The sequence below is a fragment of the Mesocricetus auratus genome, unplaced genomic scaffold, assembly GCF_017639785.1.
Source record: "Mesocricetus auratus isolate SY011 unplaced genomic scaffold, BCM_Maur_2.0 Super-Scaffold_4256, whole genome shotgun sequence".
In the NCBI taxonomy this organism is placed as follows: domain Eukaryota; kingdom Metazoa; phylum Chordata; class Mammalia; order Rodentia; family Cricetidae; genus Mesocricetus; species Mesocricetus auratus.
This window is the reverse complement of record NW_024429182.1, coordinates 55,418,426-55,442,159: the sequence shown is the minus strand read 5'-3', so window position 1 is coordinate 55,442,159 and position 23,734 is coordinate 55,418,426. Positions and strand designations below refer to the sequence as shown.

Below are 23,734 nucleotides of genomic sequence, written 5' to 3'. Positions count from 1 at the left end.
GTCTAGAGCAGGGATGGGCTAGTTCTGGCCCTTTGGTCCCATCTGGCCCCTGGCCTGTTTTTGTAAATAAAGTTTTATGGGAACACAGTCTTGCATACTTGTTTACCTTTTGTCAACAGCCCTGTTCATGCTACAATGACAGAGATTATCCAGCATAAAATATTTACTATCTGAGCTGAGCCCTGGTCTGCAGAGAATACACAGCATTTGTTGACATTGACCTACACCTGGGAGCACATAGTTTTTTCTGACTGTTGGTCACACCTGGTAAGTGTTGTTTATTGATTCCTGGTCATACCTGATGAAGACCAGTGTTTGCTAACCCATCTCATCACACCTCAGACTCACGGTGTTTACTGACCCCTGGTCACACCTCAGACTCAGTGTTTCCTGACCCTTGGTCACACCTCAGACTCACAGTGTTTCCTGACCCCTGGTCACACCTCAGACACACAGTGTTTACTGACCCCTGATCACACCTCAGACTCACAGTGTTTACTGACCCCTGGTTACACCTCAGACTCACGGTGTTTGCCGACCCCCCTCACCACACCTCAGACACATTATTTGCTGACCTCTGGTCACAATATAGACACAGTGTTTACTGACCCATGGTCACATCTAGACACAAAGTTTGCTGACCTGACTTCTGGTCACATCTCAGATACACACTATTTGCTGACCCCTGATCAACATGGCAGACAGTGTTTGCTGACCCCTGATCAATACCACAAACACATAGCTTGCTGACCCCTAGTCACACTTAGACAGACAGTGTTTGCTGCACACATCAGATTCACAGCATCTCACTGTGGGGAGTCAATAGCAGAGCCTGTACCTCTTTGTTTCTGGATTCTTTTCTCAGTGACTTCTGTAAGACTCTGGCTTCGTACTCTGCTCTGGGATGATCCTGAGAAAGACAGCAAGTCAAGAGAGGAAACGTTAGTGTTGACTTCACCTCCTTCCACGTGATTCAATGTATTTGCTTCGGGGACCCTGGGGACCAGTTCACAGCTGGCTGTCACATTTCCAACATCAAACTCCCTGTACTTGGCCTGAATCTGGGTCCAGGACTTCCTCTGTTAGGAACCCCAGCTCAATGGAATGGCCAGAGGGTCTGGTCTCTATGTCCTGCAGGAGGTCTTTGCTGTGCTAGGCAGTAATGAACACCCAGCTGTGAACTGACCCTCTGAAACTTTCTGTGGAGTAGCCACGGGGGTCAAAATAGACGTAGCGAGAGGCAGCAAGCGCAGGCAGACTGGAGGTGCCAGGCCTCGGGGAGCCCAGTGCAATTCAGCGGAAGGTGCTGGAAGGAAAGAACAGGTTAGGTGAGACTGGAGAAAGCAGAGCCCAGGTGAGAGCCACGAGGAGACGTCTGGTGGAAAGACAGGAGCATGTGTGCGCAGGTCCCTCTCCCCAGAGACAGGCTAGAGGAAGGCAGAGTGACCAAAAAAATATTCCAAACCTTGACAGCTTCCTGTGGGGACCGGGAATAAAGACAAAAACAGAGAGAGCCATTACTGATGCTGTTTATCCACAGAGCCAGGATGATGGCAGTGTCCAGCAGGACAGGGGCTGCGTGTTTGTCGCTCCCAGATCCCATTTTTGCAACTCCCCGCCATTCTCAGATTCAGTGGAGAAGCACACAGGACAATGGCCCAGCTCCCTCCTGCTTCCATCAAACCTGGGGTTCAGACCCCAGGCATTCACTTCCCCAGAACTGTGGTCAGCGTGAGAGGCTCACTTTGGTCAACTCACTCAGGCCCATTCGAGTCGTGTGCCCAGTGGCCTAAGGAATCTCGCTTAGAAATCAAGCCCTAGGGGCAAAGAGGTCAAGGTAAGAGAGTGGTGAGTTGCTCCCCTCTGCTTTCAGAACACCTTGGAAGTGTTTTTAAGCTACTGTGACAGTAAGATCCAGCTGGCATTCTTCTCTTGGAATTGTCAACATGGAAACAGAACCAAGGAGAGGGCCACCCAGGCCAGAGCTCCTGCCCTATACATAGAGCACCAGTCACTTGTGAAATGGACTCATTGCAGAAAAGGGTAGACACTGTTACATTAGACACTGTTACATGGGTGAGTGGCAGGTGAGGCTCAGCTGCAGCTGGAGTAATTCTCCGGGAAGTTTTCTTACTATGATTCACAGCTATGATTCAGCAGAGATCTCCTCAGTCAAATGGGGCTTGCTCCTCGGTGTCTATGTAGCAGGAAATGGCACTGGGCAACAAGATGCTAACCAATATGTCCCAGATCACACAGCAATGGTAGTTGGGTACTGTAGTCCCAAAGACCTGGCTTACAACCATGATCTGACTGCCCAGCTGCTGTCAGCATGGAGCAGGAACCACTGTGGGCTCTCTGAAAGGTGTATGTGACCAAGAGTGACCTACAGACTGTGGCTCAGGAGGGTATGAACTATGAGTTTTTTTAAGGGCACAGAGCTGGGGCTCAGTAGCAGTACTTGTCAAACATGATGAAGTCCTGGGTTCCAGTTCTAGTGGGGGGGGGGTGCAGAAGAGAGGCAGAGAGACATAGACAGAGAGATATTTGCAACATATCAAAAACATAAAAGGGGCCTCACTTATAAAAAAGTTAACCATGGGAAAGGCACTGTCAATGTAGCTGAGATGGGAGAGTGTTTGCCTAGCATGCATAAGGCAATGGGTTAGATCTCTAGCATCAAATAAACCAAATGTGGCAGAGCATACCGGCCTGCAATGCCAACATTCCAGAGGTAGAGCCTGGAGGGTCAGGAGATCAAGGTCATCCTTGACTATGCAGCAAGTTGGAGGCCTGCATGAGCTACATGTGACCATCTCAGAGAGAGGGGGGCAGGAAGGAGGAAGGGAAAGAGAGAGGGGATGGGAGGGGAGGGGAAGGGAGAGGAAACGGGAAGGGAAGGGAGAGGAGAGAAGAGAGGAGAGGAGAAAAGAGAAGAGAAGAGAAGAGAAGAGAAGAGAAGAGAAGAGAAGAGAAGAGAAGAGAAGAGAAGAGAAGAGGAGAAGTAAGAGAAGTATGCCACTAGGTGTGCCTCAGCTCTGTAACTCCAGCTCTCGGGAGACCAGGTCCTGAAGACTGTACTGTAGAAAGTGTGAGGCCAGCCTAGGCTACAGAGTGAGATGGAATGCTGCACCAGGCCATGGCTGTGCCTCAACACATGCAGGGAACAGCCCCTCTGCTCTTCTTGGGTGTGTGTGAATTCCTGCTGAGATGTCAGTTAGAGGACTCTGGGGAGACTCATTCTCCCTGACTCCAGGGCCATCTACTGCTGGGTACCCCCTCTTTGGAACCCAGGCATGTTTGCAGTGAGTCAGTTGGTAAAGGTCTGTTAGGCTCCTCAACCTCCCAACTGCAGGCTGGGGGATAGTTTGGATGGAGTACAGAGAGGAAGGCGGCCTGTGGACAGCAGTGACTTCCTGCCCACACCCCACAGCCCCAGATGTGATGAGGTCAGTGTGGGAGCCCTGGCCAGCACTCGAGCCCACACTCGTGGGTGTTGTGTCTTTGGAAGCATGGAGACAGAAAACACTGGCAGATGGAAAACAGTTGCCCTGACAACCAAGGAATACCAGGGTGATGAGTGGAGGAGCCACAGGAGCCGCGCCTGGGATCAAGGGCCAGTCAGGGCCTGGGGCATCCACGTGAGCCAGAGGGGGTGGCAGAGGGGGCCTTGGCAAGGGCAGGCACAGCTACTCACCTCCTCCTCCTCGAAACCTGTGAGGTCCCAGCGGTAGTTGAGTCTCATCTGCTTCCGTTTCCAGTGCTCCATGAAGGTGGCAGCTGTGGGATGGTGGGAAGCAGTCAGGGCTACTGAGCGCCCTGGACAGCACAGTGGTATACCACGGGCTCAGCAAAGGTCAAAGGCACACAAATGAACGGGTTCGGCCCTCTAATTCACCCTGCCTGGCCATTGCTTTCCCACTCTGCAGATGAGGAAACTGAGGTAAACTCTGGCCAAGGTCTCTAGGCCAGCAGAGAGAGGAGGGTTAGCTAATGGCTGAGCCTGGGTCTCTAGTAACTCTTTCAGAGACCCTGGGCACGAGTGTTGGGAGGTTTTGAGGGTAGGGTTATCTAGAAACTCACACTAGCATCAAGCCCCGTAGACATCCCCTGTGTTTACCCGCTGAGTGCACCCCTGGCCACTGTCCTGTGTCATTTATTATTGAGAGACAGGGTCTCATGTACCCAAAGCTGGCATTGAACTTGCTGTGTTGTGTGGCCATGGTGGTCGGTTTACTTGTCATCTTGCTACAATCTAGAATCACTTAAGAAAGGAGTCTCAAACCAGCAACTGTAGGTCAGACTGGCCGTGGCTGTGGGTATGTTTGCAGGGGATTGCCCTGATTGTCAAATACCCACCCTGAAGGTGGGTGGCACCATTTCATGGGCTAGGCCTTAAACAGTGCAAGTGAAGAAAGCCACCTGAGGCTCAGGACAGCAGCCACCACTGCTGCAGTCACTCCCATGGTGACTGTGAGGCCTGTGACTGCTGTCTCCAGCTCCTACCTCTGCGACTGACTTCCCTTAGCGATGGATTGTAGCCTGGAGCTGTAAGACAAACAGACCCTTTCCTTCCTAAGTTGATTACTTCACAGTGGCTTTGGTTTTTGTTTGTTGTTTGTTTTTTTGAGTTTGTTTCTTGAGACAGGGTTTCTCTGTTTAATAGCCTTGGCTGTCTTAGAACTCACTTGGCTGGCCTCAAACTTACAGAGATCTGCCTGCCTCCACCTCCTGAGTGCTGGGATTAAAGGATGTGCCACCACGGCACATGGTCAAGGTGTTTTGTCACAGCAACAGATGGAAAACTAGAGCAGTATCTAAGGCTGGCCTTGAACTCCTGATTTTCCTGCCTCTACTTCCAGAGTGCACAGGTGTGGGCCACCACAGTCAAATCTGTGTTACATTCCATACAGACCAAATGTTCAAATGCCACCTTCTCTAGAAGAAGCTGATGACTCCCCACCACTCCCCACACACATCCATTGTCAGAAAACATTAGCCAAGGCTCATGGGCTGGAGAGATGGTTCCGTGGTTAAGAGCACTGGCTGGAGAGATGGTTCCGTGGTTAAGAGCACTGGCTGCTCTTGCAGAAGACCCAGGTTCAGTTCCCAGAACCCCTGCGGTGGTCACCACCAGTAACTTCAGTTCCAGGAGATCTGATGTCCTCTTCTGGCCTCTGAAAGTATTGCACTCATGTGGTATGTATACATACACTCTGGTGTACACAAATACATACAAAATAAGCAAATACATTTTAAAAGAAAGCATATCAGTGGACATCTCACAGGATGCCATGGTGAAGATATGGCTGGAGCATCTCCCGAGACTCAGTGTTGAAATTTGATAACCACTGTGAGCTAAGAAGACACTGGAAGCTAATCCCACTGTGCTGTCAGGGGTGGGGCCTTCAGAAGGCAATTAGGTCTGCAGAATGGAGCCTGGTGAATGAGTCCCCGTGGCTCTGTGAAAAGAGGAAAGAATTACTTTCCATCTCTTTCCAAGTGAGGCCCTGCACCACCCTATGATGCTGCCAACAACAAGGCCATCCCAGAGGTGGGGGCTCTTGACCTTTAACCTCCAGTACCAGAATCAAAATGAACCTATTTGCTTTATGAAGTTACCTGATCTCAGATATTACATTGTTATATGAAGTCAAACTGTACAGGGCTAACCCCAAACTGCATCTGTGCTGTTCCTCTCACCTTCCAGGAGAGTCCCCATCCGTGTGTGGACTTTCTAGGTATCGGAGGGTAGGAATAGGACCTAGTTCCTCTGTCCACAGTACTCGGCAGGTAGCTGACCCCCAGACAGGCTCTCCGGTGTTCAATGATGGATGGGTGACTTTATGAACACACAGTTTGTAAAGACAGACACACTGGCTGACTGTTTACTGTGATTACTACCCTCAGAAAGTCAGCAGAGGCAGGGATGACAGTCACAAAGTCATCAGAGTTTGAGATTCTCAGGCTACCACATACAAGATTCTGTGCCAAGAATTTCCATGCAAAGTGTGTTCCTCTGTGAAACCCCATAGTTACCAGCCAGTATCGATATCTCTCTATTTTACAGAGGAGGAAGCTGAGGCTCATGGGCAACAAACTGCTTAACTGTTAAGTGGGGATGTCAAGACAGAAATAAGGCATCCAGATGGGAACTCTGGTGGGGTGTCCTGGTAGAAGTCAGAGCCGTGAGGACACAGCCATTGTTACTGCTGTCCCAGGACAAAGGGACATGCATCCTAATGCTCTTTATTACTACTTCAAGCCACTCTGGAAAGACAGCTCAGCAGTTAAGAGCACTGGCTGCTCTTGCAGAGGACCCAGGTTTGGTTCCCAGCATCCACATACCAACTCACAGGCATCTGCAACTCTGGTTCCAGGGGATCTGATGCACTCTTTGGGTCTCTGGGGGTACCAGACATACATGTGCTTCACAAATATATGTGCATGCAAAAAACTCATACACACAAAATAAAAACAAACTAAATCCTACTTCTGAGTAAGATTCAAAGTTGAGCTTCCTAGGAAGTGGGAATGCAAGGGAACCTGGGTGAACAGGTGTGGTGACTCATGTCTGTCATTCTAGCACTTGCAAGGACAAGGCTGGAGACTCACCATGAGTTTTAGGACAACCTGTGCTTCAGTGTGAGTTCTTGTCTCACATAAGGAAAATAAAATAAACAAACCTGGGAGATGGAGCGATGGCTCAGTGGTTGAGAGCACTTTCTGCTCTCAGAGAGGACCTGGATTCAATTGTCAGGACCCACGTGGCACCTCACAGCCATCTGTAACTTCAATTTTAGGGGAGGGTGTGATGCCTTCTTCTGCTCCAATAGCTCACACATGTACACAGTATATATAAACTCACACAACACATAGCACACACATACAAATAAATCAATTACTTAAAAAAAAACCTGACCCAAACCAAATGGGCAAAGAGGGTGAAGAGAATCCTTGAAAGGAGACATGCAAATGAGCAATGGTTTATGGAAGGGTTCAGCCTTGCTCTCACCAAGAGGACCAAAACCCACAACCACAACAACTCAAACAAAAGACAAATAAATGCAAAACAAAATCCTTCCCCATCACAGTCAGAACAAATGCTACCAAAAGACAAACCAAACCAAACCAAAACAACCACCCCACAAATGCTAGTCAGGTCACAAAGAAAGGGGAGCGTTTGTGTTTGCTTATGTCTGGTGGAAGAGGAGTACACAGTCACAGCTGATGTTCAAAGCAACAAACAGCACAAGGGACCTCAGAAACCTGCAGCTGAGGCCACCATGCCATCAGCCATCAGCCATCCTGCTACTGGGATCAGCCCCAAGGGAAGATGCATAGGGCAGTGCTGTTCAGGGCAGCTAAGAGGCAGAGCATGCATGCGTGAGAAGATGGGTGGGTATGTGCTGGGTCCATGTACTAGACACACTACCCATTATGTCTTAATCAGACATAAGGAGGTGAAACTGTCATTTTTAATCACATGCTGGGATCAAGAGATGAAAAGTTCAAGCACAGGAATGGAGGCTAAGAAGATGGAGGCACTGTCACCAGAAGGCCAGGAGCAGAGAAGGCTGGAGAGTACGGAAGCCTGCAGAGTCAGGGACAGAACTGGTGTTCCATGACAAGTGAGTGACTGATTACAGTCAACACTCTTGTGTCATTAGGTGGGTGATTGATTACAGCCAACATTCTTGTATCATTTGATTCTGATGACCAGAAGTCAGGACAGTGGCTGTCTCAGCATAGAGATGTGGTGGCTGACAACTTGGCAACCTCAGTGCTCCAAGCTGAGGACACATCTAAGTCAACACTCTCAAACATCCTTCAGGACCCAAAAAAGGTTCTGTAAAAACCCTTCCCTGCCCATGGGGAGGTAATGGGGGAATGAGGGCCTTGCTTAGAGAACTCATGGAAGGAGCCAGGCCCCAGAAGAAAGATGCCTCTGCCCTGAGACATGGCACTATGGCCGAGGCCAGGGCTAGACACACCTCCACCTGCCCCTGAAGTCCCTGTTTCTTATAGTGTTGGTGTCGTGGCCTTTATCGCCCTTTTAATACACCCAGACCTCAGGCAGTCTGAGATGGCTGGACTCTTCCCTTCTGCCTCCTCTCCACACCCGGGGCCAGCTGCAGTCACTGACGGAGGTGGGGTAACCTCACGTCCACCAGCGTCAGAAACAGAAGGAATGATTCCATAAGAAAGAAAACCAGGATACTGAGGCTTGGGAGAAGCCACGCTGTGTCCAGGGGCAAGCCCAGAAGGGAGTTCTGAACTGATTCTGGCTGACTTGTGGGCCTGTACTTAGTTACGACATCAGAATAATTCTGACAGACCCTGGATTTCCTTAAAGGAAAAAAATCACAGTCATATTTTGTATGTCCAAGAATCTGAGCTTTTCTTTTTTTTTTTTCCTTTCCTTTTCTCTTTCTTTTTTAGACAGAGTCTCTCTATGCAGCTCTAGTTGGCCTGGAACTCACTTATGTAGACCAGGCTAGCCTTGAACTCACAGAGTTTCTCCTGTCTCCCCAGTGCTGGGATTAAAGGCGTGCATCATCATACCACACTGAACTTTTTGTAGGAGGAAAGAGAGAACCAAAGAAGTTAAGTAACGGGCAGGACCACACCTTGATCAGGACTGCGTAGCTATGCACACCTGCTGCCCTCTCTTTAAGCCTGAACCTCATGTCCAGACCCTGAGGACAGACTTGGAGCCTCTGGACCTCTTTGTCCCTCTTCCCGGGTCACAGCACTGGTTCTGGAACACTCTTTACTTGTCTGAAGGGAGGGGAGAGGGTACTAACCTGCTGGGATCCGGGCTGACTAGGACCCAACCACCCCCAACTGTGCTGAGAAATAAACATTTAATATGAAAATTGTCTGTTTTCTTGTGAGCCAAAGGCCAGCGCTGGCACTAGTAGGCTGGAGCTGGGCCTTCTGTGCTTGGTCACGGGCTCTGGTGCCGTGATGAGATGGAACAGTGGGCAAGACTATGCTCCGATGAGGCTGCAGCAGGGAATCAAGACCTCAGCGCTGTACATCAGGTCAATGGAGAAAAAGTCCCTTCCATCTGGGCTGAGCAAGGGTCAGGAGGAAGCTGATCACTCATCTTCCCAGAGTACTCCTGTGGTCCATTCTCCCAGTGACTCCTGATAGATGTTCTCCCTAGTGTTGACGTCACAATCACACGTCACACATCCTGTCATATAACAACTGAGGTCCACAGCATCTCCCACTTGGACCCTCTTCTATCTAATCCCCAGGGCCCCTGAAGCTGGGTTAACACACCCCAGTTCATAGACTCAAACTGAGGCACAGGTGCACCTGGGACTTCTCAATAAATGGAGAGACCTGTATTCGGATTGTGTGATATCGACATGGCTTGTGGAGGAGAAGACTTGTCAACCCACATAGGGGTGAACCTTGCATGGAGTCAGAAATAAGGAACCTGGCTTGGAGGGCATAGGCTAGGACAGCACAAAACAGTCAGTGAGGGGGGTCCAGGAGCAGCACCGAGTCACAGTCCTGCCTCCTTAAGCACTTGTTTTGGCTACAACATGTTACACAATGTCTTTCCTTGGAGAATCCTGCACTGGGTGGTGAGCAAGTCCCGCATGGATCAGACCTTGTATGAGCTCAACACTTGAGTAGCCTCCACCAGCCTCGGTCTCCCTCTGGAGAAGGGCTGGGTGTGCTTCCTATGGAGCTGTTTGCTCTGAGCAGTCCATCCATAGGTGGGGCTGCTCTCACCTTCCAGTTATTCCTGTATCAGTCAGCACAATGCAGGTTTTGAAATGATGTCATTGTTCTGTGTGGTCCCAAATACGGAAACATCTAGAGCATTTATGGCAAATCTTTACTTGGGTTTTTGGGATTAGAACTCAGGTCCTCAAGCTTGTACAAGTGTGCTTGCTGACCCGGCCACTTCCCTATTCCCAGCTTTTTTATTTTTTTTTAAATACTGGGGAATGCCATCATGTGATGGCATGTGTCATATTTCATCATTCGTGCATTAGCTCGCTGATGAATTTCTGTTTGTGGTACATTTGGGCAAATCCTGAATTTCCATGTTAAGGTCCCCACCTCAAAGTGACAGTGTGGGAGGTGGGGCCATTGGGACCCTTGAGGGTGGGATTAGCGTCCTTATTGAGGGGACTCTTTTTGTGTGAGGACACAGTGAGAAAGGGGCATCTATGCACCAGGACCTGGCATTCCCTCAGGCCCTGGGTCTGGGATGTCCAGCCTTCAGACCACATGGGGTGTGCTCCCTAGAGTGGTGCCTGTGGTACTGTTATTCCTAGCAGGGGAGGAGCTTTCCCAGTTAGGGCTCAGAACTGGATTCCCAGAGAGCTGCAGAGTCTGGGGACTCCCCATTGTTGATCCTTCAGTGCAGACAATGGAAGCCCTGCATTTTTACATGGGTCACTGGGACCCTACCTACCCAACACAAAAGTTCAACTCATGACCCACCACTGGCCTTTTGATCCCAGCAGACAGTCATAGTATAACGCTCTTAATGTCCCCTTCCAGCTTGAGGCGATGGGGCCCAGTCTGGGACAACATCATGAAATCTCAGCCTCAAATCTGACATGTCATTCAGCAGGCCCTCCAGCCCCTGCCACTGGGCAAAAAAATCACTGTCCTTTGTTCTGTGCAAAACTGACAGACGATTAAGACCTGTGATTATTCTATAATGTCAGAAAATTGATGGCGGCAAATAGCTAAATGGGCTCAAAGTTGCTCAACGTGACATTTCATTCCAAGCTTTAAGATGTCAGACATCACAGGCAGAAGCCGTCGGAAGCCGGGGTTGCTGAGCCCACGCTAGTGAGGCAAAGATTAAAAAGCAGTTTTAAAGATTAAAACAGCAGTTCTGGAGGACACTGAGCCCCACTCCTCATTGCAGTCAGCAGGAACAGTCCTGTGGGCCTGCCATTGTGTAGAGCTGGGAACAGCTGGAGTGCAGGAAAGGGCCTCAATGGAGGGAGGGGTTTGGGGAGAACTAATCCTTCAGAGGGTAATGACCGGGTAATTGATGAGGGATTTGAGATCTCCTAACAGCCCTTGACAGCTCGGCTGTGCAAATGGCCCCAGGATGGTTTTCCTATGATTTCTATTACTTCCCGCAGCTCTCTCCTGCCGGCCCCTCTAGCTTCTTCTCTTCCCACATAAGCTTCCTTTATCTGAAGCAAGGCCTCACTGGAGGGGGTTAGCTTTTTTTCTTTCTTTCAAATGGGTACTTGCTTCTCTGCTTGATGGACAGGCACACAATGGAGACATGCTGGTGAGACCCCAGCCTCAGGAGAATGGAAGGAAGCTCCTGGCTGCTCTTCCTCAGGCCTGCCAGGGCTTTGAATGTGCGGAGTAGTAGGGTCTCAGAGAGGAGGCTGACAAATTCTCACCATCCTGGCTGGAGTAAAGAAATTCTGTGCCCCTCCCTTTGGCCATCAGACTGTTCAAACAAAGGACCCCAAGGCACTGGAATTTTCCCAGGAGTCTCACACTGGGGAAGGGAAAGACTGAAGCCTGGTGCCAGCCAGAGGGGGAGCTTGTCTCCCAGAGAGATCTCACAGAGTCCTGAGAACTCGTCAGACCACCTTGCAGGAGAGACTGGAGCTGACAGTGACGGGCAGGACCACACCTTGACCAGGACTGAGTAGCTATGCACACCTGCTGCCCTCTGTTTAAGCCTGAAGCTCATGTCCGGACCCTGAGGACAGACTTGGAGCCTCTGGACCTCTTTGTCCCTCTTCCCAGTGTGGCTGCACTAAATGACTCTCCTCTCTGCTTTTCACTGTTACTTACTGTTTAATTGGCTTGTTGAGGATGGTGGCTGAGCCTGACTGGTTAGGGCCACCTGGGCCCAGGCTCTGACCCTGATAGCTCTGGGAAAAGTAGATGTTTAATAGACGGGCTCATTGGCTGCCCCACCACATACATGCATTCAATCAGAAGAATCCATGCTGGGCAACTACTGCCAGTGTGCCCTCACTACCTAAACAGGGCACACTTTTGCTTTCTCAGATGGGCACTTTGCAGGGCCTGGGAGAGCATTTAAATGTCGAGTTATGAACAGAGCCCTTACTTGGAACTTAGAGGTAGACAGGCAGACAGGTAGGCCTCAGAGCTGGCATCAATCTCTTAGCCTGTGTGATCTCCAGCAAATCACTTAATCTTTATGTGCTTCAGAACACTCATTAGAGAATGCATCTCCAGATGTCTGCAGGCACAGGGAAGCCCACCAACCTTGTTCAGCAGACGAATGTGGTGTCCTGGGGGACAACTCAGTTGGTCAGACATGGTATCCAGGACTGCACTTCTTAGTGCTAGGGCTTGAACCCAGGGCTTCATGGAGGCTAAGCATAGGCTCTTTAGAAAGCTCTCTGAAGGATTCTGGAATGATGATTCCCCCACCTTCACTGGAAGGAAAATGGGCAAATGGCCCGTTCCTAAGAATAGGTACGGGTGTCCCTTCTGTTCAACTTCACTGGGATGACTCCAAAACATGGCAGGTGAGTGCACAACACACACACACACACACACACACACACACACACACACAGAGAGAGAGAGAGAGAGAGAGAGAGTCTCTTCCTATTGTCACACAGCTGTTGGGGCGGCTGAGATGAATCCCGAGTTGCTATGTATGCCACTAGGCCAGTGAGCTAGCGATCCAGTTGGACGAAAGTGACTAATCTGCCATTGTGCTCTGTGTGTGTGCCGGGGGGGGGGCTGCCCTAAGTGATCAGGATGTGCCCTAGCCTGGGGCAGCAGTAAGGGAGCAAGAATGAGGGGCAGGATCAGAGACGGTGACCAAAATATGCGGGGTCTGTATGTCCATGATGGCACACACACAGAAAGCAGAGAATTGAGAGTTCAAGGTTGCTATCATTGGCTATATAGCAGGTCTGGGGCCAGTGTGGGCTTCATGAAACCCTGTATAGGAAAAAAAAATCAAGCAGGGCAGCGGTGGCACACACCTTTAATCCCAGCATGAGGGAGGCAGAGGCAGAGGCAGGTGGATCTCTGAGTTCAAGTCCAGCCTGATCTACAAAGTGAGTTCCAGGACATCCAGGACTGTTACACAGAGAAACCCTGTCTCAAAAAAAAAATCAGAAGAAAAGACACCAGTCCCCACCTTCTCTGGAACAGGATACAGGTCTTTCACAGGTAAGATGAATGGCTTTGTACACATGGGAGAGTCCACGACAGTGGGTGTGTCACAGGCTACATGTGACAGAACTTCATTCACTATGAGTTAATATCTTCCACCCTCAAGGTAAGTTCACATGGGTGAAACTTGGGTGCGGACCCTTCAAGAGCCTTTGGGGCTGGGGCACAAGTCAGTGATATGGCTTCAGGAAGCACTGGTTCCAGCCCTAGCCCACCCACCAAAAACACAAACAAATAAACAAATTCAGGGTCCGCTGAGGGAGGCTGTGGTTTCCATCTTTGGGCTGCAGCCAAGCTGCTATCTCCCAAGATCTCAGGAAGGATTCAGCTCAAATGAAGTGTGGGGTCATACAAATACCTCCTCTCCAGGGGAGATGTCTTTCCTCCTAGAGAAGCCTTCACCCTGGGGGACGCTGCTCAAGCTTTGAGAGGCGCTGAGACTCCAGATGCCCGCCTTCCACCTTCCTTTCTAGAATTCTCCAGGGAGGGACTTCACTGTCACACACAACCACAAGGCAGCTCCTCCCAGAGTGGGCAGCATTGCACGCTGTGAATGTGGTGGCCCCAACTACACAGAGGAGCTGACACCCAGCCCAAGAACGCTCCGGCTGCTCTCCTCCATTGCAGTTGAGTCTCTCCTGACCAATCCCTGTAGAACTTTCTCTGCCATTTATGGCCTCTGACTCAAGTGTAAGACAGGAAAACATCTATGACACGGTGACCCAGGGTGCTGGCTTCTGAGTCCTCCTAACAAGAACGTGATGTTCTTTAGGGCAGGTCCCTGCTGGCCTCTCTAAGATCCCCTGACATGCTCCCACCCATTTCCTGCAGCAGCGGGCTCCTTCAGTGTCCTGCACCTCACCCCCAGGGCCTTTGCACACACTGTTTCCTTGGACTTCTAGTTGTTAAGACTTAAGAGCACTGAACACATCTGGGCTTGCTTCCTGTGGTTTCTGAGGTGACGAATATTTGGCAGCACCCCTTAAATATTGACTGATAAGTCTTTTAAGAGACTCTGGCAGCTCCAAAAGCCCCAACAGTCATCCTGTCAATGCCCCCAGAGTTCTGAGGTTGCAGGCACACACAGCCAGTTACACCCATTTTTTTTAAAACAGGGACTCTGGGGGTTTGAACTCAGATCCTCATGGTTGTACAGCAAGAACTCTTACCTAACAGAGTCATTTCCTAAGCCCCACTCTGGGCACTCACAGTGCATTTTCTTTATTTCCCCCACGATACTCCAGTGTGCTTAGTAGCAGCAACCACTTACAGAAGGCTGGCTCTTTGTGGACCATGGGCTGAGACTGTACCCATGGTCTGCCTCCTCTCATCACACTCCCGGCTTACAGACAGATGAGGAGTGGAGCTTAGAGCCTGAAGTCAGAGTCAAAGTCCCTAGGGGGGTAAACACATTGGGCCACTCAGTGGCTTAAGAGGTGGCATTAAAAAACCCGCCAGGCCCTCCACTCTCTCACCCGTTGCGTGTCTCGGCACTGCTGCCTGCACACCTGCCTCCCAAGCACATAGGACGGTCCAACCCTGGGCTGCTGCTGCAGGACATTGGGCACCAAGGGAAAACCCTGAGACTGGGACCTTCTGGCAGAGGGGAGAGTGTGCTGTCTGAGTTCTAGGAGGCTCTGCCACATCTTTGACAACTTTCCTTGTTAGTGATCATCACAGGCCAAGGCCGCATAGACAGGGAAAGGACCCAGTGTTACCACAGACCGTCATTCTCTTGGTCTACAATGGCTTCCCATGTTTCTACTGAGCACATTCCCACTAAGCCTGTCCTGGCTCTTGTTTCTGCCCTGCAACTAGTCAGCCAGGTGATACTGGGGGGTAAAGTGGGGCCTCCCTGGCTCAAATGCCACCCAAAAGGTTATCACAGCTCAGCTCAAGAACTTTCTACGTCTTCTAAGCAGCTCACCTGTTCCTTCCCCCAGGTCACCTGGCCCTTCCTTCCCAAGCCATTTTCTACCAACCCTGGAGGTGCACACTCAGAACCTGCCACCAGGGTGGGGATCACAGTTGCCCCTGTGTGAATCCTGTATCCCCTGCTGGCAAGGATGTGGAAAGTCCTGCTTGCAAAGAAGAGACATGTTTGTTGTCAGAATCATCTATGGAGGGTTGGGGGGGCTGGCTCCGTGGCAAAGATTTTGCTGTGCAAGCATGAGGACTCGAGTTCAATCCCTACAGCCCACGTAAAAAACTGGGTGTCGTGCATGTACCTTCTAATCTCAGTGCTGGGAAGCGGACATGAGAGGGTCCCTGGAGTCCAGCATTACTTGGTGAGTTCCAGGTCAAAAAGAGACACTGCCTCCAAAAACACAAGGTAGGGTTGGTGAGATGACTCAACAGGCAGATACTTGCCATCAAACCTGACAATCCTTGGGACCCACATGGTGGAAGGAGTCAACTCCTGAATATTGTCCACACACATGCCACGGCTCATGTACAATCCTCTACATGCATACAAAATAAATAATAGATAAAATGCAATTTAAAAAAATCAAACAAAACCTCCCACAAAGACAATATGTGGATCAATATATGAGGTTGTTCTCTGGCCTTCACATAAATGCATCATCACACATGTGTGTGAGAGCATGCAAGCACACTGGAGTGCACACACACTCATCATCATCATCATCATCATCATCATCATCATCATCTGTAGACATGCAACAGCCACACTATGTTGTAGCTTGGCCCCAGACTGTGGCGGCTGAGGGTAGAGTCTATGGGGAACAGCTTGTTGTCTCCGACTCTGACCAGGCACAGGCTTGAGGACAGCAGACTGAATTTGGCCATTGCTGCAAGGGGTTGGTGGCTTCATGCAACTCATGACTCCCTGGGAATCCACATGCAGGGTTTCCCAGAGCCTGAGCTACACTGACACCTTTCAGCCAGGTTAGAAGAGCCGTGCTTATCCTGGACATAATGCAGACCTGTGGCCACCAGGCACACCATGTGACTTACCTTCACACCCAGTACACAGCCCATGTGAACCATCAGACTCAATGTCAGAAGAGAGTGTTCCTGTCCCTGCCATGTGGGTGGTCTCAGTGGAAGGATCCACTTACCCCAGAGGGCCATAAACACAGAGAAGAAGACGGTGGCAGGGTTGTCGAAGAGGTGACTTGCACGGGCTGTGGCACAGGCTGAGCTCATCTTCCAGTAGCTGCAGGTCTTGTCACACAGGGGACACATGGTGATATTGTGTCTCTGGTCACACATTTCCATGCTACAAGACAGAGGTGGCCTCAGGTTCCCAAATGGCCTCAAATTCTGAAGTTCCAGTCTACTTCCCAGGGACCATGGAGGGTGGCCCTGGTAGTCACAGTCAAGGCATGTTGGCTAGCTGTGTCCCCTCTGCCCCACTCCCTGCCACAAGCTTCACAGGCATGTAATCCATGCTTAACTATGAGTTTCAGGGCCCCAGGATCCATTCAAGACCATGATATTGTCTGACTTAAGTTCTCATGGTTTGGGTGAAGGGCCTGGATGGTCACCTTGAACAGAACTCTGATGTAGCCAGTTGTAAAATTACCTGCCCATGTCCATATTCTTGGGCAGAAAGACACACAAGAGTGTCCTCTCTGGGATGAGCCTTTGATGGTGATGCCTGAGGTCAATACTCCTGACACTTTTACAGTCCAGGGTCCCCGGCCAGCCTTCTTACTGTTCCTAGGATCTATCAAAGCTGTACTATGTCAGGCTTGGAAGCCCAAGGGAGGGATGGAGTGAACTGCAGCCAGGAGGCCTCACTGTGGCCAGACCCATGCTGGGTGACTCTTTGGTAGCACTGGGCATCAAGCCATGGCCCTTACAGGGCATGCTGGGCAGCTAAAAAGGTGGAGAAAGGGCGTCCAGGACTCTTCTCTGTGGGTGGCTAGGGGACATGCTCCTTTGAGGTCTCCAGGCACTCTGAGGGGCTCACTCAAGAAACAGAGGAGGCTTCAGGGATGGTAGGTCCTGGTCAATGGAGCACACAGGCTCAGCTGAGTTCTGAGGCAATGCTTCAGTAGGTGAGGAGCTTTGAGCCCAGGGTGCCCTGGCCCTCCCCTCCTCATGCTAACACATCCTGACATTTACGAGCCACCAGCAGAAGAGGGTGAGCCCCATGACTAGCCTGTATGGTGAGCTATCACACTACAATCCCACCTTCACAGGTGGGAACAGAAGCCCGGATGAGAAAAGTAAATTCCTTAGGGCCACACAGCAAGCTAGGACTTGAACCCTAATCTCTGAATGAGAGCCCTGTGCTTAGAATGGCTCCCAGGGTCACAGCCCCTCTACTGAGGTCAGGCTTCTAGGCTGTATTCTATACTGTCCTGAACTCTGTGGCCATGGTCAAGACCTCTAGTTTCAGGCTCAACATTTCTGGAAAATGAGGAGCGGGGCGGGAATACTGCCCTTTAGCCCTAGCCTGTCCTGAACTCTCTCCTTCCTTCGAACTTGGACCTGACCCTGATCTATAAATAGATGCACAGGCTGGAAAACTCATTCCCAGGGGTCAGATGGCCATCTGGGAGAAAGCTGAAGTGGGTATTTTTGCTTTTTTTTTTCTTCTTCTTCTTTAGATTTCTGGATCCACATGAACTTGTGTATATACTTGTGCTGGCTCTCAGGGACCCTCCTCTGTGCCCAAGACAGAGGACACCAGCTCCATTCTCTTTCTGTGCACCAGGGGGTGTGGCTCGCTCAACACAGATGCAAAGATGAAGACAGGCTAAGTGCAACCAACACAGTGGTTGCAGAGCATCTGGGGAGATGTTGTGTATACACGCACATGTGGGAGAGGGGCGGGCGCCCAGGGATGAGGAGCCATGTGCTCGGGGGCCAGAGGCTCTGAAGCCTCAGCTCTGGTGTGTGTGAGCATGCAGTTTTGGGAAGGGTGCTGCTGCCTTGGTTTCCTATTATACCCAGACTGAGCTGAGTCCAAGGGGCACCATGCTGTTGGATTGCTGGGAAGGAGAGGCAAGATGGACCAGCATGCAGTTGGCCCTTTAAGAGTACACCTGAGCCCCAATGTGACACTGCTGTTGCCATCCTCCTGGGGCCTTAAATTAGCACGATGTCACCAGAAGCCCAGGAACTGGTCCTTCAGGGCCCACCTCTGTCCTCTCACTGAGCTAGAAGAGCAGGCAGGACTCCAGTTGTGACTGATCTGATCTGAACTCCCTCTCCCTAGGAACTGGTGGGTGGAAGGCCGTCCCTGCTGTGTCAGTACGCATCTCAGGGCCATGCTGTCTGGCCCAAGACTGGGGAGGCTAGAGGGACCGATGAGTGGCATCAGCCACAGGGGGTGCCAAGGCACAGTTCTGCCTGCCCCCTTGCCTATGAGTCCTATGGCTTGTCTGAGTTGTGCCCCACCCCACTCCCTCCAAGCTAGCCTCAGCTTCCAACACAAATGCCAGCAGCCAGACAAAAGCCCTTTTGCTGGGGGCCTTAAACTCAGCCAAAATCAAGAAACACAGCCTGAAGGTCCAGTACTCAGAGAGGATAGGTGGGGCAGGGTCACTGACTGCCACTTCCCTGAGACTGAAGCCTGGTCTCCAAGGGGGACTACATGCCTCTGGCTGCCAGGCAAGAGCAACTGGGGCAGAGGCCAGGGTCGGACAGGCCTGGGCACTGGCTTTGTCTGGGTGATTACTGTTTGCCTTTCTGACCATGTGACTTAAGGAGACAGAGCTGCCAGAGCAAAAAACCTCAGTGCCTTCTCTTGGGAGTCCACCACCTGAGCCAGCAGAGCCCTTTCTACTCAGGGACATCACAGGGACACCCCTATTCCACTAGCTGCTTCTCACAAGCTTTGAGCTCTGGGAGCTGACAACCAGCCTTGCCACCGCCAAGTCTCAGCCATCAGCAAACCCCAGCATGCATTGCATTATCCTGGCATTATAAAGCCTTGCCTTATCCATATGGACACAGGGGCAAGCTTTCTCTAGTTTGAGACTGAGGGAACTAGGGAGGGAATTCGGGTGAAAGGAATAGCAGACACCTATTTCACATATTAAAACACCATGGGAGGGGCTGGAGAGATAGCTCAATGGTTGAGTACTGGCTGATCTTCCAGAGGACCTGGATTAGAGTCCCAGCACCCATGTGGCAGCTCACAACCATCTTTAACTCCAGCTCCAGGGGGATCCAATGCTCCCTCCTGGCCTCCTTGGGTACTGCACACACATACATGCAGAAAATACACTTATATACATAAAATTAAAATAAAACATCACAGAGGCAAATGTGGCTAGATATGGTCTTTCTGATCTGACAAGACCCCCCTCTCCTCCCCATCTGACAGACACGGGGTTCTCTACCGATCAGAAGCAGTGATGATGCTCCAATCCACAGCCCTATGGCAGAGGCACAGTGCCGAGAAGGTCCTGCAGCTGGTCATGGTGGTGGGATCTCAGATCCTCTGTGCTGTCTCAGAACATGGGTGGCCCTCAGCATTGTGTCTCCCATAGAGTGCAGGGTTGGTGCCTACCTGGGGATGTTTTCGTCCACAGTGGCACATCCATAGAGGAAGACAATGACACCCACGATCGAGGCGGGGATGAGCATCTGGGTATAGGCGCCAAGCCAGGCAAAATACAGGCCAACCTTCTCGCCAAAGTATTTCCTATGCCAAGAAACAAAGGGATGCACTCACACCCTAGACCACAGGGACACATCATGTCCCCCTGGCAAGGAATAACTCCAATTGGGTCATTGTTTCTCATGCCTGAGAGTCAGGGAGTGAGACTCTAGAACACCTCACCAGGTTTGGGGTGCTCTCTATTCTTTGTATATGCCCCTACTTACCTGTAAAGGTTCTACCACTGAACTACAACCCTAAAATATTCATTCTCTCTCTCTCTCTCTCTCTCTCTCTCTCTCTCTCTCTCTCTCTCTCTCTCTCTCTCTCTCTCTCTCTCTCTCTCTCTGTGTGTGTGTGTGTGTGTGTGTGTGTGTGTGTGTGACATCACAGGCTGGTCCCAAGCTCAATACATAGTTGAGGATGACCTTGGTCTTGTGATTCTCCTCTTTTCGCCTTTTAAGTACTGGGATTACAGGTGTGTATTGCCATGCCTGGCTTACTTGGTGCTGAGGGTTGAACCTAGGGCTACAGGCATGTTAGTTAAGCACTCTACCAGCTGGGCTGAATCTCCAGCCTCCCCTGTCTTTTGGAGACTGGATTTTTCCTCTTAGGCTCAGACTAGCTTTGACCGTAGAATACAGCCCAGGTTGGCCTTGAACTCCTGATCTTCCTGCCTTGGCCTCCCAAGTATTAGGATTACATGTGTGTGTGTCACCAGGTTTGACTCTGCCTCTCCTGTGTGCCCTGGGGGAACTTCCATGTGTGAAGCCTTCACTGGTGGCCCATGACTTTGGGCTTCATCTCAAGTCCCATTCAGGATAAGCAATGAATGAAACTTAGTCAGAGGCAAGTAAACTAACCACTCTCCCCCGCCCCCCAGGGTATGCTAGCCCTCCCTGGTTGACATGTATTGTCACCATTCACACCCTCATCTACAAGCCCCCACAGGACTTGAAGCCCAGATGACTGCCCATCCTGTCAGCCTCTCAAGTGGGTCTGCAGGTTGTCTTAAACCTGGTTACAAATTCTCACACACAGAGGCAGATTCTTCTTCCCTTCCACACCCCAAAATAGGTGATCTCAGCAGCTGATGGCCACGTGAGGACTCAAGAGGAGGCAGTGGGAATGGCCAAACGCTGGTCCTCCAGAAGATATGATTAAGCAGCGTCACCAACCCTGCCTGAGCTGTCTTACTTTCCAGAGACCCAATGGCCCACACAGCCTTCAAGTACAAACAAGTTCCCAGGCAGCTGAATATTTGGAGCAGTTGACAAAACCCAGGGACTTTACCATTCGGACACAGCCTTGAATCTTGCTCCACACAGTCACTGCCTAAGAGGCCAGGTGCCTCCACTCACCTGACCAGGTCAATGGGCTGGTATTTGTAGAAGACCCCGTAGCTTGCCCATTCCTCATATAGGAGCTGGAGAGAGGAAGGAATGGGAAAGGAATTGGTGGAGGGTCATACACTGATGTTGTTCCTGGAAAGAGCTTCAGGGTTTCAGTTAGCCTCTCCATCATTCATTTATTCATTCATTCATTCAACAAATGCTTAGAGAATGCCAGGGAGGGAATTGACATATTGGGTTCAGGTGGGGTGGGAAAGATGCTTCCAGAAGGTTATGGAATCTTAGCGTTTCATGACTGGATTGGGAATTCATCTATAACATTAGATATCAACAGGTCATTCTGGTCAGATACCAAATCATTTATCATCTAAACCACCAGTGTTCAAACAGAGAGACACAAACAACAAAATTGAAAAAAAATCTGGTATACAGAGTTAGCACAAGGTTCATCTCCCAAAACAGGCTCCTGATTAACATGAAACAAAAGAGACCAGGGCCAGCCAGATGGCTCAGCACAGAAAGGTGCTTGCCACCAAGCTTGACAACCTGCATTTGATCCCCACATGATAGAAGAGAACTGATTCCTCTTCTATAAGCTGTCCTCTGATCTCAACACATACACACACACACACACACACACACACACACACACACACACACACACACACACGGTATGGAGATATATGGGAACCACTGGTTAAAACAACCCCAAGTGTGCAAACAAGTCACACATCACTAACTTTCATTCACCCAGCTCCTAAGTCACAGTCCCCAGCTACAGGGTCTTTCATGAAGGGACAAAGTGGCCCAAACCTCAGAAGAGCTGTCTGTGGGAAGGGAGGTTGGCTGCCCCTCTGCTCAGCTCATAGTCCCTTTCCTGGGCCAAACTCCCTCCCCAGGGTAGTCTAAGGTTATAGCAGGGGATTAAGGAGCCCTTTGGAGCACCCGTGACCTCTTTCCCCAGTCCCAGGAGCTGACACAGTGCACACAGTGTCTCCTGGTCTCACCTGCTAGCCAAGAGGTGCTTGCCTAAGGTAACCCTGATGATGGAGTTTGAGGAGGTCACTGTGAGACCCTGTACCTCCTCATGATCACCTTGAACAAAGTCAGAGGGGTGGGTCTACCCCAGGAATGGGCAAGAGATTGTCTTCTGACTTCAACACACACACACACACACACACACACACACACACACACACACACACACACGGGGGGGGTATGGATGGTGTAGGGACCACTGGTTAAAAAAACCCAAGTGTGTGAATAGGACAGAGTGGCCCAAACCCCAGAACAGCTGTCTGGTACTGTCTGTCATTGCTACTGTGTACAGACTCGATGGTAAGAGAACCCAGAGAACCTCTTTGGCACATACCATCCAGGCCTAGGCTGGCAAGGAATTACCAGGCGATGGGCTCTGCCCCTACATACTTCCCGAGAGCCCTTCTGTCAATCTTCAGCGGGACAGAACTGCCTGGTCCTCCGTTGTCCCTTCTCTGTTGGCATCAGAATAGTAACAGGGAGGAGGCTGGGCAGGGATGGCTGTGTGGATTCCCATGGGTCCCCGCCTTATATTCTGTTGCTTGTGATGTGTTTTCCTTCTGTAACATCCAACTACGTTTATTTATGTAAACTCCCCCACCCTGTGTGTGTCTGTGTACCTGTGTGTGCATAGATGTGCATGTGGAGATCAGATGACAGCCTTGGCTGTCACTGGGAGGCCACCCACTTCCTTTGAGTTCTTGTTAGCCTAGAGATCAGCAGTAAGACTAGACTGGCTGTCCGCAGCACCCCAGGGACCTTCCTGTTTCCCCAGCTCTTTAACATTCAAATTTTAAAATTGGGGTGGGGTGGGGTGGGTCCTTATATGCAGGTGTTGCTGTGTAGCCATAGAAACATCATTCCAGACATTCTTATGAACTGGATGCATCGACTCCCTGCATATGTACAACCCTGAATCCCATGTTGACTACTAGGAGCGGGGCCTTTTGGGAGGAAATCAGGAATATGTGAGGTCACACAGTTGGGGCCCTGACACCAGACACCAAGGATCTTTTAGATGGGCAGGATGATGTATCCACAGGCAGGGAACCCAGCTGGTCACCTTCTTGCATACCTGAGCACCCCTGTCTGTTCAGCCTCCCCATCCGTGGTTGTGGTTCCCATGATGCTGAGATGTTCTCTCCCAACTCAAAAGGTCCAAATGGGGAAGACTGATTGATGTGCCTCTTTGAAGATGAAAGACAGGCAGGTGGCATGACCCACATGAGGAGCAGCCCAACAGAGGGTCTCCACTTTGGGGGAGGGGTCCTATCTATCTATCTATCTATCTATCTATCTATCTATCTATCTATCTATCTATCTATCATTTTTGAGATAATCTTAAGTATTGTAGGTTGGCCATGACTTTGTATTAAACAGTTGCACACATGATGAGTGCACATAAATTGCTCACTGGTTGAATGTACCTTCTGGGTCTTGGGACACCCAATATATACTGATCTGTCTCCTGAATTTCCGACGGGTTGAAGAAAATACTTAGACTCTAGAAAACGTGAGATATCTGAGCTTCTACTGGTGAAATTATATTTGTTTCTTCTAAAACATGAAATAAAATACTCCATTG

The 23,734-nt window shown here is 50.4% G+C and overlaps 1 protein-coding gene across 9 annotated transcripts in view; it reads right to left on the bottom strand.

The window, feature by feature from the left end:
* The window catches only part of Ano1 (anoctamin 1), a 164,182-nt gene that overhangs the window by 31,858 nt on the left and 108,590 nt on the right, over positions 1-23,734 (bottom strand). For 5 of the 9 annotated variants that reach the window (XM_021227304.2, XM_021227295.2, XM_040750642.1 and 2 more), the window contains 6 exons: positions 21,121-21,185; positions 19,670-19,804; positions 16,260-16,420; positions 3,698-3,780; positions 1,466-1,477; positions 839-910 (listed from right to left, as the gene is read on the bottom strand). In XM_021227304.2, coding sequence (XP_021082963.1) covers positions 839-910; positions 1,466-1,477; positions 3,698-3,780; positions 16,260-16,420; positions 19,670-19,804; positions 21,121-21,185 — 528 coding nt within the window. The remainder of the gene's footprint in view (positions 1-838; positions 911-1,465; positions 1,478-3,697; positions 3,781-16,259; positions 16,421-19,669; positions 19,805-21,120; positions 21,186-23,734) is intronic. The other 4 variants (XM_040750628.1, XM_040750666.1, XM_040750648.1 and 1 more) reach the window with 1 other exon arrangement.